This window comes from Bufo bufo, chromosome 5, assembly GCF_905171765.1.
Source record: "Bufo bufo chromosome 5, aBufBuf1.1, whole genome shotgun sequence".
NCBI lineage: Eukaryota > Metazoa > Chordata > Amphibia > Anura > Bufonidae > Bufo > Bufo bufo.
The window spans coordinates 519,226,956-519,244,663 of NC_053393.1; the positions used below are offsets into that span (position 1 = coordinate 519,226,956).

A 17,708-nucleotide genomic window follows, 5' to 3' on the forward strand; every position below is an offset into this window, starting at 1 on the left:
CATTGTTATGGGGAGGGGGATCTGTGGATGGCACTGTCATAGGGGGATCTGTGGATGACACTGTTATAGGGAGGGGGATCTGTGGATGACACTGTTATAGGGAGGGGGATCTGTGGATGACACTGTTATAGGGAGGGAGATCTGTGGATGATACATATAGCATAAGATGCTATATAGTGTCGTCCATAGATCCCCCTCCCATAACAGTGCAATCCACAGATCCCCCCCATGACAGTGCCATCCACAGATCCCCCTCCCCATAACAGTACAATCCATGCAATCCACAGTTCCCCCCTAAACAGTGGCATCCACAGACCCCCCCCCCCCCCTAAACAGTGCCATCTACAGATCCCCCTCCTCATAACAGTGCCATCCACAGATTCCAGTCAGTTCCCTGGACTGGAGAAGATAGTCTTGAAGACAGGGAGGGCTGGGCATTCAGGGGTAGTCTTATACGGCGAGTATAGCCCAAGCCCTATATTTTAAATGGAAAAGTTGGGGGTCGTCTTATACGCCCAGTCATCTTATACGCCGGAAAATACGGTACTGGTGTTCTGGAGTAAAGCAGGGGTGATGTCAGAGAATGAAGTGTATAGTTGGGTGTCGTCAGCATAGAGATGGTACTGAAAGACAAATCTACTGATAGTCTGTCCGATGGGGGCTGTATAGAGAGAGAAAAGTACAGGACCTAGGACAGAACCGTCAGGAACCCCAACATCTAGAGGAAGAGGAGAGGAAGTAGAACCAAGGGAGGCGCTGGTTCTGTTATCTCCATATCTCCCTTAACTTCAGTGCAGAGGGCAATGAATATATGTGGCCACCTCTCCTATACATGGCTGTAGTAGGTGGTCAGGTGGGTTCTGTTTGGCAGAGTTGGGATGGTAGCCCCTAATAAGATTTGTTTTTTGCTCAGAGGCCTCACCAACCTTAATCTGTCCCTAAATGCACAGCAGTAAGGTCACTTGTCAGCAGGACAGGTCTTATGTTGGATGGTTCCCTGTGTGACATATTATCTTCTTTGTCTCCCCCCTTCTATATTGAATCCATGTCCTCAGAGCCCTGCACCAGGATAAGGCCTCTTGTCTGTGAATCACAGACCATCTCCACGGACCGCTCACGCGTCATTTGACTTTAACATATCTATTGACACATCAGTGGTTTTCCATGGGCGACACTACGGAAGCATGTCCGATTGTGTCCTTGATAATGGATTCCTCGTGCACATAGTCTATGGATCTGTGAAAACCACAGACACAACACATCTGCCGTCCGTGTTTGTTCTGTGGTTTTCACAGACCATTGGTAGGAAATGCTCTGGAAGTTAATTTTCAGCCTAGCAGTGTTCATGGAATACGGATGACACACAGAGGGCAAAGAAAGGAACCACGGACCAAAGATGGATCCTTCATGGACATCTTCACTGATGAACCACAGACCATCTTGTCACAAATGTCATCTCGGATGGGTGAAAGAGGTCTGAACGCTGTGGATCAGATTAGCCAGCACTGTAACTTTGATGCTGAATGCATTACACGACTTGTCTTTATAGGAAAACTTCAGACAAAACATACACACTGTCATCTCATGCCTAGACCTTCCCTCTTAGATAAAACATGCCCTTTAAATTACAATTTGCAAAAATAAGTCATAGTCTGAAGCAGTTGCATTAAATTCTTTTCATCAAGGGATGCCGAAACATACGCAAAAAAACTACAAAAACATACTGTATTTGTGACACAAAACATGATCTGTGCTCGGGGTCTTGGGATCAAAGGAAGGGCTCATGCACACAACCCTGTGCCGGGCGGGCCCGTGCTGCGGCACTACTTTTTTGCGGTGCGGGGGCACGGACAGAAAACCCACTGAAGCACTCCCTAGTGCTTCCGTAACGCACCGTCTCTCCCGGATTGTGAACCCATTCAAGTGAATGGGTCCGCATCTGTGATGCGGGGTGCAAACGGCCGGTGCCCGTGAATTATAGGCGCACTGTATGTGGGCCACAGCAGGGCATCGGCCTGGGGTGCATGATGAGCCCTAAATGAGAGTTAGGACTGGTGTGCTGCTACATGCAGAAAGCCTTATATAATTACTCTTGGACACATGATAACTTCTGGATAGACCCTCGGGTCCACGACATCTCCCAAACCCTGCTATAAACATGTATGGTTGGCTCCTTGGCCACTATCTGCCAACGAAACTTCAAATCAGACAGCTAAGCCAAAATCTTACATGCAATCTAGTGGATAAAATTAGTCACTGCGCATTTCTGTAATTTGCTCAGTTTGGTCAGTGATTTCCACCAGTGATTGTGAGCCTAGACCAAGTGCGGGTCAAAAATACAGAACAGGCGCAAAACTTTCCATTATACTTTATCTCTATGTAGGATCCACTCCTGGTTTTGGATCACAATCACTGATAGAAATCACACTAGGCCTTAATCAGTGAATTTGCTACAGTTCAGAGATATAGGGAGCATATTCCCTCGACCTAGTGATTAGCATCTGCTCCAGAAACCTCTCGCTGCTCAGCAATCTTAGGGCACATTCGCATGGTCAAGATTGGAAAAATCTGAAAAATCCCAAGTGTATTTGCCGAATACGTAGCAAATATTTGAGGATTGCCTTCAGGTTTCTGGTGCGGACCTTACTTTTCTGACTATTGGGCCAAATTCATTAAAAAGACATTTGATGCAGGGTTACCACAAGCCATCCTTACCCGATATCTTCCATGATGCATCCAAACCATTTATCTTCACATATACACTCCCCTGAAAATCAACAACAGGTACTTGAATATAATATCTTTACTTTTCATATGGATGAGGCGGAATTAACAAACATATTTGAGTAACAATCGTGGCTTTTCCACCATTCTCACTGCTTTCCACAAAAGTCAGCATGGCGTAGCTGTAGTTGGCAGGGCCGCCATCAGTCTGACAAATTTAATATAATTTACACCAGAAATCGGAGAAAGTTACAGCGCTAATAACTGGTGTGCATTTTATTTTCCAGCGCACAGACAGCCAAAAGATACGCCAATTTATTAAGATGCCTCTCTCTCCAGCACGCGATATATTTACACCAGTGTATGAAACACCGTCCCAGTCCGGATGCATTATAGATGCTCAGCTAAACTGTTATTGATCAATTAGAAACCTTCCAGACGAACTGTGAATGCAGCTCTGGGCCGTACAAGATAAGTCATGGCTAATTTAGAAAACCTAATTCCATACACCCTATTCAGGATCTAAAGTGGTTCTTTGAGCTACAGATACTGACCAGATAAGTCTTTAATATGAGATCGGCGGGAGTCTGACATCCAACTCCCATACCGACCAGTTGTTTTGGGCTGCAGCGGTGCTGAAGACCATACTGTGGAGGCAGACAGCGCCGTACACTGTGTAGTGGCCACACAATGGGAATGGGAGCTGAGCTTCAGTTGACCGTGCCGGAAACTACAGTGCACAGAGCCTTCTGCTTCCACTCCGCATACTGTCAGCTTCCAGCACCGCAGCAGTCTAAAACAGCTGATCGTGGGGGTGCTGGATCGCAACAGATCTGATACTGACGACCTACCCCGAGGACAGGTCATTAATATCTGTAGTATGGAGAACCCCTTTAAGTTAAGAGTGTGGGGCTTCTCTGTTCTGGATCCTCATCTCTTGGGCAGAGTGGTGAGCAGTTACAGAGAGTGTCCATCACTCAGGAGGAGCTGTTCTGTCCTGTATTACACAGATAGACCACAGCTCTCACCTGTTGCACCTGTGGTGAGCGCGGACGCCAGCCTGGACACGGCTGTTTCTTTGAACTTGTCAAAATCGATGAGAAAACCCAGCTCTTTTAAACAGCAGGAAATACTTTATTTATGATGCGGTAAAAACTTTTCAATCCTCATACGCAAGAGACAATCTCCGCGTTTCGGACCCTCATGTTTCGGTCCTTAATCATGGCATAAATAACAAATATCAAGCAGGTTCCTGTATACTCCTCTTGCACCAATCCATAATGGTTTAGGTGTCACATGATCAGAAACTACCTAATAAAATCGGAACACATGATATTCTTTTAACAACTTTCACAATCGAATAAAATCTAAAAATCTCTAATAATGCAATGCTCCGCTGCAAACATGTTGTCAATTGTACTGAAAGATCAAGTCGTGTCTTTTGTTTAAACCTGTGGGAAAACACGTACTTATCCGGAACATCCAGAAAGCTTCTCTATTGAGGAGCCTCCTCCGATGATCGCCCCCTCGCAGGGGAGCTGTAACCCTTTCTATGCCCTGTGTAGTCAGGGCTGAAAAATCGCCTCCATGTACTACAGCAAAGTGCAGACGGGCAGCAGAGACGTTCTGTGTCTTAAATGGGGAATGTCTGAGAGGGGTTTTCTTATTCTAATGTTGATCTCAGTTGTTGTGCAGCTACATACTGAAGTGAACAGACCTCGCATGTAATTAAATACACAGCAAATTTAGTGTTACAATTCAGATCAAATTTCTTGCCATTTGCCGTGGATTCAAAGGTTCTGCCCACTTTCATGTGGCTGCAACAAATGCATCTACCCTGCCCACACTTATACTTTCCTCTGCTAGTCAGCCAAGTCGGTTGTATTTTGGGAGTATCAACGTATAGACTAGGGCTCAGCATATTTCCCAGCGTAGGCGCCCGACGTGCCACACATTTAATGCGGCTCTTTGTGAACTTGGACCAATTCTTGTCCTAACTCGGTACAGGAAGACGCTTCTTAATGATTTGACATATGTCCCTAAACTCTTCACTGCAACAAGTAGAGAACATGATAGCTTTATCTTTAGACTACTTTCACACTTGCGGCAGAGTGATCCGGCAGGCAGGGAAAAATATTCTTAACCCCTTAAGGACATAGGACGTACCGGTACGCCCTATTTCCAGAGTCCTTAAGGACCAAGGACGTACCGGTACGTCCTAACTTTAAATCAGGATTCCGGCGCCCCAGGGGTTAATCGGAACGGGATTTCGGCTGAAATCATTCAGCCGGCATCCTGTCACAACGCCAGGGGGGGTCATGTGACCCCCCCGTGTCGGCGATCGCAGTAAACCGCAGGTCAATTCAGACCTGCGGTTTGCTGCGCTTTTTGCAGTTTCTGATCCCCGCGGTCGATCAGAAACTTTTGAGTGCCTAAAATCAATATTTTTCACCCCCCCCCTGCACCCCTGCACGATTTGATGCCGGCGGGTGGTGCGGGGGGGGGGGGGGGGGGGTGTCGCAGGCGGTGGGGGTGTTGCGGGAGGCGGGCGGTGCGGCAGGCAGGATCGCGATCCCCCGCCCGCCTCCCCTTGAATAATCGTTGGCTTCTAGTGGGTATACCAGGGTGCCAGCAAATTGCTGACACCCTGGTATAAACTGCTGACATCTGTGCAGATGTCAGCCGTTTAACCCTTTCCATACCGCGGTCCGTACGGACCGCTGTATGGATAAAGTTAACTGTCATCTGTCAGGGAGCTCCCTCCCTCTCCATCGGGGGGCTGCTGTGCCTTTGCAGCCCCCCGATGGAGAGGAAGAGAGCCCCCCGACAGCCCCCCTCAGCCCTGTGCTTACCCTTCCCCGTCTGCGAAGTTGTGGCAGACGGAGAAGGTTCCCATGGCAACATGACGCTTGCTCAGGCGTCCTGCTGTCCATGGTGCTGAACAGATCTATGCTAAAAGCATAGATCTGTTCAGTGTAAGTAAAATACAGTACAGTACAATATATATTGTACTGTACTGTATTATACAGACATCAGACCCACTGGATCTTCAAGAACCAAGTGGGTCTGGGTCAAAAAATGTAAAAAAAAGTGAAAAAAGTTAAGATAAAAAAAAAAACATTTATCACTGAATAAAAATTAAAAAAATAAAATAAACTACACATATTAGGTATCGTCGCGTCCGTAACGACCTGATCTATAAAACGGTCATGTTACTTTCCCCGCATGGTGAACGCCATAAAAATAAAAAAATAAAAACTATGAGAAAATTGAAATTTTGCCCACCTTACTTCCCAAAAAAGGTAATAAAAGTGATCAAAAAAGTTGCATGTACGCCAAAATAGTACCAATCAAACCGTCATCTCATCCCGCAACAAATGAGACCCTACTCAAGATAATCGCCCAAAAACTGAAAAAACTATGGCTCTTAGACTATGGAAACACTAAAACATGATTTTTTTTGGTTTCAAAAATGAAATCATTGTGTAAAACTTACATAAATAAAAATAAAGTATACATATTAGGTATCGCCGCGTCCGTATCGACCGGCTCTATAAAAATATCACATGACCTAACCCCTCAGGTGACCACCGTAAAAAAAAAAAACGCTGTAAAAAAAGGAATTTTTTGCCATCTTACGTCACAAAAAGTGTAATAGCAAGCGATCAAAAAGTCATATGCACCCCAAAATAGTGCCAATCAAACAGTCATCTCATCCCGCAAAAAATGAGACCCTACTCAAGATAATCGCCCAAAAACTGAAAAAACTATGGCTCTTAGATTATGGAGACACTAAAACATTTTTTGGGTTTTAAAAATGAAGTTATTGTATAAAACTTACATAAATAAAAGAAATTGTATACATATTAGGTATCGCCGCGTCCGTGACAACCTGCTCTATAAAATTACCACATGATCTAACCTGTCAGATGAATGTTGTAAATAACAAAAAAAAAACGTGCCAAAAAAGCTATTTCTTGTTACCTTGCCGCACAAAAAGTGTAATATAGAGCAACCAAAAAATCATATGTACCCTAAACTAGTACCAACAAAACTGCCACCCTATCCCTTAGTTTCTAAAATGGGGTCACTTTTTTGGAGTTTCTACTCTAGGGGTGCATCAGGGGGGCTTCAAATGGGACATGGTGTAAAAAAAAACAGTCCAGCAAAACCTGCCTTCCAAAAACCGTATGGCATTCCTTTCCTTCTGCACCCTGCCGCGTGCCCGTTTACGACCACATATGGGGTGTTTCTGTAAACTACAGAATCAGGGCCATAAATAATGAGTTTTGTTTGGCTGTTAACCCTTGCTTTGTAACTGGAAAAAAAATATTAAAATGGGAAATCTGCCAAAAATTAGAAATTTTTAAATTGTGTCTCTATTTTCCATTAAATCTTGTGCAACACCTAAAGGGTTAATAAAGTTTGTAAAATCAGTTTTGAATACCTTGAGGGGTGTAGTTTCTTAGATTGGGTCACTTTTATGGAGTTTCTACTCCAGGGGTGCATCAGGGGGGGCTTCAAATGGGACATGGTGTCAAAGAAACAGTCCAGCAAAATTAGCCCTCCAAAAACCAAACGGCGCACCTTTCACTCTACGCCCCGCTGTGTGGCCGTACAGTAGTTTACGGCCACATATTGGGTGTTTCTGTAAACGGCAGAGTCAGGGCAATAAAGATACAGTCTTGTTTGGCTGTTAACCCTTGCTTTGTTAGTGGAAAAAATGGGTTAAAATGAAAAATTAGACAAAAAAATTAAATTCTCAAATTTCCTCCCCATTTGCCAATAACTCTTGTGCAACACCTAAAGGGTTAACAATGTATGCAAAATCAGTTTTGAATACCTTGAGGGGTGTAGTTTCTTAGATGGGGTCATTTTTGGGTGGTTTCTATTATGTAAGCCTCGCAAAGTGACTTCAGACCTGAGTTTTTGTAAATTTCTGAAAAATTTCAAGATTTGCTTCTAAACTTCTAAGCCTTATAACATCCCCAAAAAATAAAATATCATTCCCAAAATAATTCAAACATGAAGTAGACATATGGGGAATGTAAAGTCATCACAATTTTTTGGGGTATTACTATGTATTACAGAAGTAGAGAAACTGAAACTTTGAAATTTACAAATTTTTCCAAATTTTTGGTAAATTTGGTATTTTTTGTGCAAAAAAAAATAATTTTTTTGACTTCATTTTACCAGTGTCATGAAGTACAATATGTGACGAAGAAAAACAATCTCAGAATGGCCTGGATAAGTCAAAGCGTTTTAAAGTTATTAGCACTTAAAGTGACACTGGTCAGATTTCCAAAAAAATGGCCTGGTCCTTAAGGTGAAAATGAGCCCGGTCCTTAAGGGGTTAAATAATTTTTTTGCAGCGCATGAAAAATGGAAATAATTGGATGATGTGCATAAATATAATCCACGTCTTTCTGATTAAAAATTCCCAGCTCCAAACCCCTGGCCAAAATATGTGAGATTTTCCTCCTGAAATAATTGAAAGAGGATTGCCACTTGAGTGTTGTGTACATTTTCTCCACTTGTGTTTTATATATGAGATTGTCTAGCACTAACCCCCCTTATCAGCCTGTTTGATAATCAAATCCTGTCTCCGTTTAGTTCTGCAGGCCTTAAATTAACCTGGGGACATATTTCTATTTCTTTTCAGGACTAAAATATCCTCACCGGCATTATTCCTAATCCAATAATTGATAAATATGAGTAAGGCCTCATGAACACACGGCCGTTGTTTTGGTCCGCATTGAAATGAATGGGACGGTTAGGTGTAATTACACCTGCTTACCGCTGCAGATGCAACGGCGAGAAGGTAAACAGTGAAGAGGAGGAGGCGCTGGCACGGCACGCGCCTTCTCTTCAAACAGCTGATCGGCGGGGGTGCTGGGGTGTCGGATATTGATGATCTAATCCTGAGGATAGGTCATCAATAAATATATCTTTGGACAACCCCTTTAATGTGTGTGGCAACGCTTAAACGTAGTAAGGGGTCTGTTTTCAGTAAGACCCTGCAAACCTTCCTCATTTTTAAGCATATCCCAATTGTCTTGTATTGTTGTGCATTTTCATACGTATACAATATTATCTAATGACATTATAATCAAAATGTATGCTCATATCATTGCCTTTAAGAATAAAATCAGCCTGAACCAAAGTTTTATTATGTGGCTGAGGAAGCCAAGATGAGTTCATGGCAAGTTCAGTTTATATAAAATAAAAAAAAATTGTGAACATAAACGGACATTGTATTTAAAAGTTATTGCTAAAGATATGGGACCATCTGTAAGGAGTATGCCAACTTCCTAAGACATGTCTGTCTGGAGGGAACAAGGTTACTTGATAAGGACTCATATCCTTGAGGCACACCTGCTGTATGAGGTTCAATTTATATATTCATAATTATTATATATATCTCTGCATGGTATATTTAGTTTACAACATATGTTAATCAATAATTCATATAATGTGTTATCTATGTGTAACAATGTATCGATTTATATATATGTTATACCATGTATTTACCATTTAGAAGGTATTGTAGAAGGTACAGAAACAAGTTTATGTTAATTGGATTTCAAAACAATAGTTATTCATGGATGTAGATAAGTGAAATGTACAAGTTCCGATGCCAAGCATCAAAGCCGCTATATAAAATTTTCATCAAGTCAACCTATATTTCAAAAAGATAGGAGAAGACAGTCAACTCCAACAAGTCCAGGATATAGTAATAAAAAGTGTCAGGAAAAGACCTTCCTCAATGATTTATATAGAAAAGGTCAACTAGGTCCTGAGAGCGTATTATTAGATATTAAATTTTAATGCTTAAAAGTTGTGATGTTCATCTACAATACCGCAGTGCCATCTGGAGGCAGATGGACAATATTATATTATTTCATTATTTGTTCTATACCATATTAGGAGTTGATATGACATCATGGTGTTATTAGCATGCGAATACACCCACCTTACCTGATTGGGAATCCCTAATCTAAAGGGGATGATTCTTAGATAAGGGGGGGAATAATTACTCGTGTGCGGAGTAGCAAGAGAGAGCTAGAGATCTAGAGATTAAAAGATCCAAAAAAGCCATAAAGATCCATATATCCATTGATCCATCCATTCATTCAATCAAAAAGAAAAACTTTACCAGAAGAAACTTGGATTATTCTTTTTGGATTACTAGGAAAGTTCTTCAGAACTGGTCCCATCTGAACTCTGTCTACCTTTGACCCGGTAACGTATATTTTGTTTACTACTCATGATATTAATAAGACATTTCTCTCGGTATACAGCCAAGAGTTCCCATATTGTGGGAATATATGGTGTTAGGCGCCTCCATAATGCTGATTATTCTCTTAGCAAAGATGCATATTGTTAATGGAAGATCTGACATTATTTGAAAAGAGGACTAAACCCTTGGAAAGTTATTTTCCTTAGTCCGATTGCCGAGCTGAATATTTTATCATATTAATATCATATATTTTTGATTGGTCATAGGAAAACAGAGTCAAGGGATAACAGTTATTTTCCTATAAATCCGTGTTTTATAGTTATAGCCTGTTTGATAACAGAAGATCCTAAGTTTCTCTTGGTATATGAGTCCGTTTGTTAAAAGTATGACACTGGTTGTCATGAATCAATAAATCATACTGTGCTGATCAGATAGGGGTGTGTTCACACCACCGTGTGGTACATTTTGGGTGTTACTTTGTAACTTCATCATTTGTCTTGCAGTTGTATTGTTTTTATAATAAACGATTATATATTTTTGAATATACAATTGTCCCTTTGTTTCACTGCTTTCACAAATCAAATTAAAGATACCCGATAAAAAGAACTTAGAGGCGTTTTTTATTTCCGCCTGAAGGATAATATAATTTTTTATTTTTTTTTATCCTCTATTTTATATGAAGATTCTTTTCATATAGAAGATATATGACAGTATGACATGCTTAATTAAATCCGCCACCGGACTAAATGTAAACACAAACGCAAATCTCTCTTTGCGATCCTGCGTATCAACTATTTTCCTACGAAGTAACTGATCTTGCGTCTGCAGAACCGCCTTCTTGTTGGCGCCATCCACCTCATGCTCGGGGTAACCCCTAGCAACAGCCTCTCATTCAGTTCTTGTGCCTGTTGGGCGTATCCGTCCTGCGTGTTGTCAATGCGCTTTAAGCAAACAAATTGACTATATGGAATAGACTTTTTAACACTGCGCGGGTGGAAACTGCCATAGTGTAATAGAGAATTGGTAGCTGATGGTTTGCGGTACCCGCTAGTTCGTAATCTTCCATCAAGCACTGAAATTGACTCATCCAAAAACTCTAGCGATGTCCCTCCATAATAAAGCGTAAACCTTATATTCATATTGTTAGTATGGTTGAGGTAGATCAAAAAATCTCGGCACTGCGCCTCTGTGCCGGACCATATTATGAACACGTCATAGACATCCTGTAATTGACAAAGGTCCCTCTCGACTAATTCTTGGTAGTGATCTAGAGCAGGGGAGCGTGACTGCAAGGAAAGTACCGATTTGTGGTTTTGAAATATAAAGAAGTATGAGTAGTTGCAGCGCTTCCCCGCTCTGTGCGCATTTCCTGTAGAGAGCAGACCTGTATCATTTCCCTAAAACTCATATTGACGCCTGAGATGTCCTGATTACTCCTCTCTACTGTCTCGAGGGGAATGATGGCAGTAGATTCACCGCACGGCATAAATTCACTATTAGCATTGACTTCTATTTGGAAGTGATTCTTTAGAGTCAGATTGCGGGCTAGCCTATTAGCATCTAAAATGGTCTGATACAAGTCAAAATGAAATGTCGGCGAAAAAGATAGAACCTTCTTGAGAACTTTCAATTGATCCTGTGATAATATAGTCCCCGAAAGATTAATAACTTGGAGATCCTCTACATCCTCCTGTGACGAGATGGACAACGTCGATGTTTTCCCTGCGTTTCCTGCCCGCTCTTCGTTTTTTTGAAGACCTTTTGTGTTGTAAGGCTGGGGCAGTAGACATAGGTGCTGATTCGGCATGCAGATTAGAAAAGTTCTGACTGTTTTCAGATGCCGAGTCCGAGGACTCCATCTCCGTAGAGCTAAAGGAGACCCTGGTGATATATCCTTTTTTTTTTGTTTGATTCTTTTTCAATATGAAACGAGGTGTATTCATCTCAGACTCAGTCCACGTATAGACAGTATTAGTTTGGTAATCCATTAGGGTCCCTGTTGAATTTGGTCTGTTTGAGGTGGATTACATTTTCCTCCAAAATGTTAAGATGAAACTCAGTGGCAATATACAGTACAGACCAAAAGTTTGGACACAACTTCTCATTAAAAGAGTTTTCTTTATTTTCATGACTATGAAGGCATCAAAACTATGAATTAACACATGTGGAATTATATACATAACAAACAAGTGTGAAACAACTGAAAATATGTCATATTCTAGGTTCTTTAAAGTAGCCACCTTTTGCTTTGATTACTGCTTTGCACACTCTTGGCATTCTCTTGATGAGCTTCAAGAGGTAGTCCCCTGAAATGGTTTTCACTTCACAGGTGTGCCCTGTCAGGTTTAATAAGTGGGATTTCTTGCCTTATAAATGGGGTTGGGACCATCAGTGGCGTTGAGGAGAAGTCAGGTGGATACACAGCTGATAGTCCTACTGAATAGACTGTTAGAATTTTGTATTATGGCAAGAAAAAAGCAGCTAAGTAAAGAAACACTTGTTTGTTATGTATATAATTCCACATGTGTTAATTCATAGTTTTGATGCCTTCATAGTCATGAAAATAAAGAAAACTCTGTGAATGAGAAGGTGTGTCCAAACTTTTGGTCTGTACTGTATATTATTTGCAGAGGTCAGGCGTGTCCATGGGGGCCAAGTTTTCCCCATCCATTGCCAATATTTTTATAGCGTGGTGGGAGAAGCGTTTTCTCCTCGTGGACACGCATCTTTTTTCTGAGTCAATACGATGGTATGGCCGTTACATTGACGACCTGTTATTTATGTGGCGGCCATACCATCTTTCCTTGCTTATCTAAATTAATGTCTTGACACTATTTCTTTTGATTGCCATTACGATGCCATGTCTATTCACTTCCTGGATTTACATCTCAGGGGTGATGTAGCTGTGTCAGGGATTCATACTTCCACATATAGGAAAGACACGGCGGGCAACACTATATTATTGGCAACTTCATGCCACTCCCCCCATGTCATCCGCAATATTCCCAAAGGCGAAATGATCCGCGTCAGACGTAACTGTACTGATGCGGATACATTTATGAAGGAGTCTAATAAGGTCAGAAAAAGGTTGGAGCACAGGCTATATGCCCCAAAGAGGACGCTAGACGCTAAGGATCTTGCATTATCACTGGATAGAAAATCATTAATCTTTCCAAAAAATACTAATAAAAATAAACGAGACAAATATAATCTATGGGCACTTCCACACTAGCGTTTTTCTTTTCCGGCACCAAGTTCCGTCACAGGGGCTCTGTACCGGAAAAGAACTGATCAGGTATATCCCCATGCATTCTGAATGGAGAGCAATCCTTTCAGGATGTTTTCAGTTCAGTCATTTTGACTGATCAGGACAGAGATAAAACCGCAGCATGCTACGGTTTTATCTCCGGCCCAAAAAACTGAACACTTGCCTGAATGCCGGATCTGGCATTTTTTTCCATAGGGATGTATTAATGCATTCAAAATACCGGAATGCCGGATCCATCCTTCCAGTCGGCGCATGCGCAGACCGAAAAAAAGGTGACAAAAATAAATGCCGGATCCGTTTTTCTGGATGACACCGGAAAGACGGATCCGGCATTTCAATGCATTTGTAAGACGATCAGTCTTACAAATGCCATCAGTTGGCATACGTTTTGACAGATCCGGCAGGCAGTTCCGCAAGTGTGAAAGTAGCCTAAAGATGAAGCCATCATGTTCTCTACTTGTTACAGTGAAGAGTTTAGGGACATATGTCAAATCATTAAGAAGCGTCTTCCTGTACCGAGTTATGACAAGAATTGGTCCAAGTTCACAAAGAGCGGCATTAAATGTGTGGCACGTCGGGCGCCTACGCTGGGAAATATGCTGAGCCCTAGTCTATACGTTGATACTCCCAAAATACAACCGCAGAGGAAAGTATAAGTGTGGGCAGGGTAGATGCATTTGTTGCAGCCACATGAAAGTGGGCAGAACCTTTGAATCCACGGCAAATGGCAAGAAATTTGTCTGAATTGTAACACTAAATTTGCCGTGTATTTAATTACATGCGAGGTCTGTTCACTTCAGTATGTAGCTGCACAACAACTGAGATCAACATTAGAATAAGAAAACCCCTCTGAGACATCCTCATTTAAGACACGGAACGTCTCTGCTGCCCGTCTGCACTTTGCTGTAGTACATGGAGGCGATTTTTCAGCCCTGACTACACAAGGCATAGAAAGGGTTACAGCCGCCCTGCGAGGGGGCGATCATCGGAGGAGGCTCCTCAATAGAGAAGCTTTATGGATGTTCCGGATAAGTACGTGTTTTCCCACAGGTTTAAACAAAAGATACGACTTGATCTTTCAGTACAATTGACAACATGTTTGCGGCTGAGCATTGCATTATTAGAGATTTTTAGATTTTATTAGATTGTGAAAGTTGTCAAAAGAATATCATGTGTTCCGATTTTATTAGGTAGTTTCTGATCATGTGACACCTAAACCATTATGGATTGGTGCAAGAGGCGTATATAGGAAACTGCTTGATATTTGTTATTTATGTCATGATTAAGGACCGAAACATGAGGGTCCGAAACGCGGAGATGGTCTCTTGCGTATGACGACTGGAAAGTTTTTACCGCATCATAAATAAAGTATTTCCTGTTTTTTTAAAGAGCTGTATTTTCTCATGGATTTTTACAGATGAAACCACTGACCTGAATGGACACCGTGTAATGCTTACTTTCCCCTGTGGTGGCGCTGCAGGGGAATTGAACACGTAGCTGGATTTTCCGCTCAGATTATAACCGATTGCTGGGATTCTCAGCAGGGGGGGGGGGGGGGGGGGGGGGGGGGGGGGGGGGGGGGGGGTCAGTTTGTGATCAGTTTATTGTCCAGGGACCCTTCTAACATTCAGGGATTTCCAAAGTGGAGAACCCCTTTAAGAACTGGACTATTGAAAAGCTGAGTGATACAGAGCAGAGAAATACACGAATCCTATACACATCTTATGTTAGCACTAGGTATATGCTCCTGTAGTTCAGCTGGTGTAGTGCACATAATACAGAAGGTAAATTTAGATCACTTACCTCTACGCAGCTTCTTTTTATCTGAAAAAATGCCTAAATTATGAGCCAGAGACTGCGCCAAAGTGATAGCCATGACATCCGTCCTCCCAAACTGAGAAGAGAAGAAGAGAAAGTTGTATTTAAGACCATCACTCGCCCCCTCTAGTACCTCCATCAATATCTGATCGGTGGGGGCAACGCCAGGGCACTCGGGCAAGCACTGCTTCCTTTCCATGCTGTAGACCCACTCCTGGTTTTGGCTCACAATCACCAAAGAAAATCACTGATCAAACATGGACTGTGTGAACGCAGCCTAAGACCTCGTTCACATCTCCAGCAGCAGAGCCAACAGTTCCTATGGAAGGTAGCGGTGTCCGGCATAAATGCTGGGTTTCAGCAACAGATTTTGGTCCGGAATCAGCTTGCGGCCGATATGAACGCTGGCTTAGTAGGGCATGTTGTGGCTACTGTAGCATTGTCCCACTCACTTGCAGCACAGTATACCATTCCTGGGGACAATGACATGAACGGAGCTGAGCTTGGATACTACACACAACCACGTCTACTGCTGTTTTGAAAGAAAGCGGCCGTGCTTTTCTAATTCGTGGACCAGATAAAATCTGAATTCTGATTGGTTGCTGTAGTCAACATGGCTATTTATTCTCTTAGGGGCCGTTCAAACTGCGTTTTTTTTTTTCAGCCGCCGGTCGCACGGTTTCTGCCTCCCATTCTTTTCAATGGGAGGCGAAGCTGAAGATCTCAGAGAGGTCGTTTAAAGCTGCAACTGTGTCGTGTCCTTTCATGTCCTTTTCAGCACCGCCTACCATAAAAAAAAAAATGGGAGGCAGGAACGACGCGTCTGCCCACAGAATTTTGGGGCGGTGTCTGCGACAAAATCCCACTATTAAAAATGAGTGTGTGAATTGCCCGCCGGCGCATGCACACTGCATGTATCGATGCCCGGGCTGGATGAAGCAAGGGGCTTATTACACGGCAAGCCAAGCAAGAGGCTGGGGAGAAGTTATGTGAGAAGAAGGCAGAGCGGCCTGGGCACTTACAGCCCAAACGCCACCCCTGGGCACTTACAGCCCAAACGCCACCCCTAGGCACTTACAGCCCAAACGCCACCCCTGGGCACTTACAGCCCAAACGCCACCCCTAGGCACTTACAGCCCAAACGCCACCCCTAGGCACTTACAGCCCAAACGCCACCCCTAGGCACTTACAGCCCAAACGCCACCCCTAGGCACTTACAGCCCAAACGCCACCCCTAGGCACTTACAGCCCAAACGCCACCCCTAGGCACTTACAGCCCCTCATTTGCATATGAATAAAACTGCGTTTTTGCTGATGGTTAATGTCAGAACAAAGGTTCCATTCGAATCATATATATTTATGCTACGGCACTATGTAAGCAGTGTATAAGGGCAAATTGTGGTGACAGACTCCCTTTAAATAGATTTTGTGTACTTTAAATCCCATTTTGATAGAAGAAGTTCAGTCCCCTGACAACCACAATGCAGGTTCCCTTGTGAGCTGAGAAATGATCATCAATGATCTAAGCTGAGAAATGAATGGGATCGCCACACTAGTTGCAAACATCCAACACTGCTGGAGTTCTTGCAACTGGTGCAACAATCCCATCCACTTCTATGGGATCACTGCTACTCAGCAAAACTGGCCACGACGGCTGTCGCCGTGTAGCCCTAGCCTAACTGACTTATTCTACATGTGAACGGTTATAAGGAGCCCAAACTGCACATACATAGACAAGCTTGTGTATTCAGGTGGTGCTGGGACTTCCTGCTCTGAGAGAGGCAGAAAAAGCTGCTTTTATGTTTTTGAGCACAGAGCTGTTCACATAGCTGCGGCAGAGAACACAGTAAGGCCTCATGCACACGGCCGAGCCCGTATTGCGGTCCACAAAACAGCAGTTCGGCAATATACGGTCACCGGTCGCGTGCACCCCACATCATAGATGCGGACCCATTCACCCATCCGGAAGGTCCGGTGCGGAATAGAGGCACGAAACCCCACGGAGTGCTTCCGTAGGGTTTCTGTCCGTGCCTCCGCACCGCAAAAAAGTAGTGCATGCACTACTTTTTTGCAGTGCGGATGGATCACGGACCCATTCAAGTTGAATGGGTCTGGACCAGTCTGCGGAATCTGCACAGATGTTGCAAATTGCGGTCCCCAATGCATGGAACGGCCGTTCAATGGCCGTGTGCATGAGGCCTAAGAGAAAGACCAGCCTGATTATTTTATACTGGAGCTCATCGTACTTCCAATGCACATAACATAATGGGGGGATTTTTTTCTTCTATGGGAGCAGTCAAATGCCTACCTCATTTACCCCGCCTCCTTTTTGCAAAGAACAGACTCCACCAATGTAGGCTGCACCACTTCTGCTGCTTTCAAACTGGCTCCCCCTTGATGAAGATACAGAATTTATATGAAAAGCTTCCAAATGCCACAGAAAAAAAAATAAAAAACAGCAGGAACAAAAGACCCATCGAACACGAATGCACAAAGCAAGACAAACGCAGAAGCTATGACTGCTAGCTGTAATGCACACTGCATGTGCAGTCATCTCTATAGGGTAGAGCTAGACAGGCTGGTGGTGCATGTGCACTGGGTGCACCGAGGAGGAACCAACAAACCACCACCAAACTTACAAACTTACTGCATTTCGAT

At 43.1% G+C, this 17,708-nt stretch overlaps 1 protein-coding gene across 6 annotated transcripts in view; it reads right to left on the reverse strand.

Moving 5' to 3' along the window:
• The window catches only part of ADAM22 (ADAM metallopeptidase domain 22), a 281,199-nt gene that overhangs the window by 62,402 nt on the left and 201,089 nt on the right, over positions 1-17,708 (reverse strand). For all 6 annotated transcript variants that reach the window (XM_040434533.1, XM_040434530.1, XM_040434531.1 and 3 more), the window contains exons 12-14: positions 17,359-17,443; positions 15,036-15,126; positions 2,716-2,767 (exon numbers count right to left, since the gene is read on the reverse strand). In XM_040434533.1, coding sequence (XP_040290467.1) covers positions 2,716-2,767; positions 15,036-15,126; positions 17,359-17,443 — 228 coding nt within the window. The remainder of the gene's footprint in view (positions 1-2,715; positions 2,768-15,035; positions 15,127-17,358; positions 17,444-17,708) is intronic.